The 2,153-nt window shown below is 41.4% G+C and overlaps 1 protein-coding gene across 1 annotated transcript in view; it reads right to left on the bottom strand.

Moving 5' to 3' along the window:
* Nucleotides 1-2,153, bottom strand: part of zer1 (zyg-11 related, cell cycle regulator) — a 9,012-nt gene that overhangs the window by 6,579 nt on the left and 280 nt on the right. Inside the window, exons 2-4 of the mRNA XM_016494217.1 lie at nt 1,862-2,113; nt 1,639-1,789; nt 15-134 (exon numbers count right to left, since the gene is read on the bottom strand). Of these exons, the coding sequence (XP_016349703.1) occupies nt 15-134; nt 1,639-1,789; nt 1,862-2,028 (438 nt within the window). The 5' untranslated portion in view covers nt 2,029-2,113. The remainder of the gene's footprint in view (nt 1-14; nt 135-1,638; nt 1,790-1,861; nt 2,114-2,153) is intronic.

The following is a 2,153-nucleotide window of genomic DNA, read 5'->3' as shown; positions in this document are numbered from 1 at the left end:
CCGCTCTTCCTGAAGAAGATGCTGGAGCAGCCGAAGACACTGAGCGACCGCAGCGAGTGTTTGAAGCTGCAGAGCGTCTGCAGGCTGCGTGCCGTCAGACGGTTACAGCAGGTCAGATGAAGCTCCATCAGATCCTGCAAACATCACACAGAGACCGCTCATGATGAATCAGTGCAGGACAGAAAAGCTAATAAAGACTAAATGAGTTTGAGAACTTCTGTTATAGGGGTCAACAAAAGAAATTCCCTTGATCTTTTGATCTCTCTCTCTCTCACTGCATTAATAACTGCATCACCGCCTCAGATCATTATTTTCTAATAATTCAACAGCCCCTCATCAATTATTCCTTACTAAAATTAAACCATTCTAATCCTGAGAGTACTCCCATTTTTTACAAAATGTAACTAATCTGATTACTTTGTTTTTTGACGTAACTGTAACAAATTAGTTACCAGTTTTTTGTATCCTGATTACGTAACGCTGTTACATGTATTCCGTTACTCCTCAACCCGGATCACTACATACTTCTGTTTATTAATGCGTGTTGCTATAATGAAGGAAAATGACTCAATATGATTTTTTTTTATGATTTAGTGAAAAACTGTGGACATGTGACTTGATTATTTTGGAACTAGAACTTTACTGTATTTTATGTTTTTATTTGAATTGACATCACAGGCTTGTTTGGTTGGAAAATCACTATTTTAGCCGTTTCAGAGCAAATGTATATTTGTGACCCTGGAGCACAAAACCAGTCATAAGGGTCAGTTTTGTGAAATTGAGATTTATGCATCATCTGAAAGCTGAATAAATAATCTTTCCATTGATGTATGGTTTGTTAGGATAGGACAATATTTGGCTGAGATACAACTATTTGAAAATCTGGAATCTGAGGGTGCAAAAAAATCTAAATATTGAGAAAATCATCTTTAAAGTTGTTCAAATGAAGTTCTTAGCAATGCATATTACTAATCAAAAATTAAGTTTTGATATATTTACGGTAGGAAATTTACAAAATATCTTCATGGAACATGATCTTTACTTAATATCCTAATGATTTTTGGCATAAAAGAAAAATGTATAATTTTGACCCATACAATGTATTGTTGGCTATTGCTACAAATATCCCCCAGCGACTTAAGACTGCTTTTGTGCTCCAGGGTCACATATTATATTATTCTGAATTAAAACATTTCAGTTCAATATTAGCACACAATCACAAACAAGACTGCAGGATGAGCTGAAAATGAAAGTATGTCGGTCATGTGATCATCAGACGTCTGTTTTACAACCATAAAGAAAGAAACACAGAAAGAGAAAGTATTTCGACTCACTCGGCGTGACGCACATAAGAAATGCATTTAAAGTCGTCATGAAACTTGATTTTTTACCCTGTCTACTGTCTAAACGCATGTTATAAATCTTATTTTGAACTCTTCATCTGTGCATATGCTTCATATTTAATCAAAAGGTCATCACTGGACAGATATTTTGATCATGCTCATCTGCATACACTTTTGAGAGCTTTCTCTGTGAGAGAGAGCTATTCTTTTTGGATAATCTGTCATGCTCTGATGTATGTCACAAAGCAGAAGAAAAGATCTGACGCTGCTTTGGCTTCACTGGTGATGTTCTCACCTGTTTCCCGATGGCCTCCAGGTCTCGGTCTCGCACCAGATCCTCCCTCAGCTGCAGGCGGGTCAGTCTGGTGCTGCGCGGGTCACTGAAGAGCTGGAAGAAGCCGTCCTGCGGCTCGAAGTCGCTGTCAGTGTGCAGCAGATCCATGTACCTGCGGATCAGAGGCATCAGGTCACACATCAGCACAGGACACGCTGAAGCTCCTCCAGGCTCCTCTACCTACTCGTTCACCAGCCGGTCGCAGATCTCGCCGGGCAGGAAGACGTCGGGCCGCAGCTGGAGCCGGTTCTGCTCTCCGCTGAAGCACATGGTTCTCCGCAGGTTCTTCAGGCAGAAGACGGAGCACAGAGACATCAGGCTGTCCGGGTCGTCTCCCGCTTTACTCACCATGATGACCTCGGGTTGCTCAGAACAGAAGAACAAGAGCACGACACACTCCGGGACTCAGGAGACACACATGGAGAAGATGCTGCACCTAAGAGAGGAACACACACACACAGCATCATCAGCTCTCA

The sequence above is a fragment of the Sinocyclocheilus anshuiensis genome, unplaced genomic scaffold (genome assembly GCF_001515605.1).
Source record: "Sinocyclocheilus anshuiensis isolate Anshui unplaced genomic scaffold, SAMN03320099.WGS_v1.1 scaffold1031, whole genome shotgun sequence".
NCBI classification, from domain to species: domain Eukaryota; kingdom Metazoa; phylum Chordata; class Actinopteri; order Cypriniformes; family Cyprinidae; genus Sinocyclocheilus; species Sinocyclocheilus anshuiensis.
The sequence above is the reverse complement of the archived record's forward strand: the minus strand, read 5'-3'. Positions and strand labels throughout refer to the sequence as shown.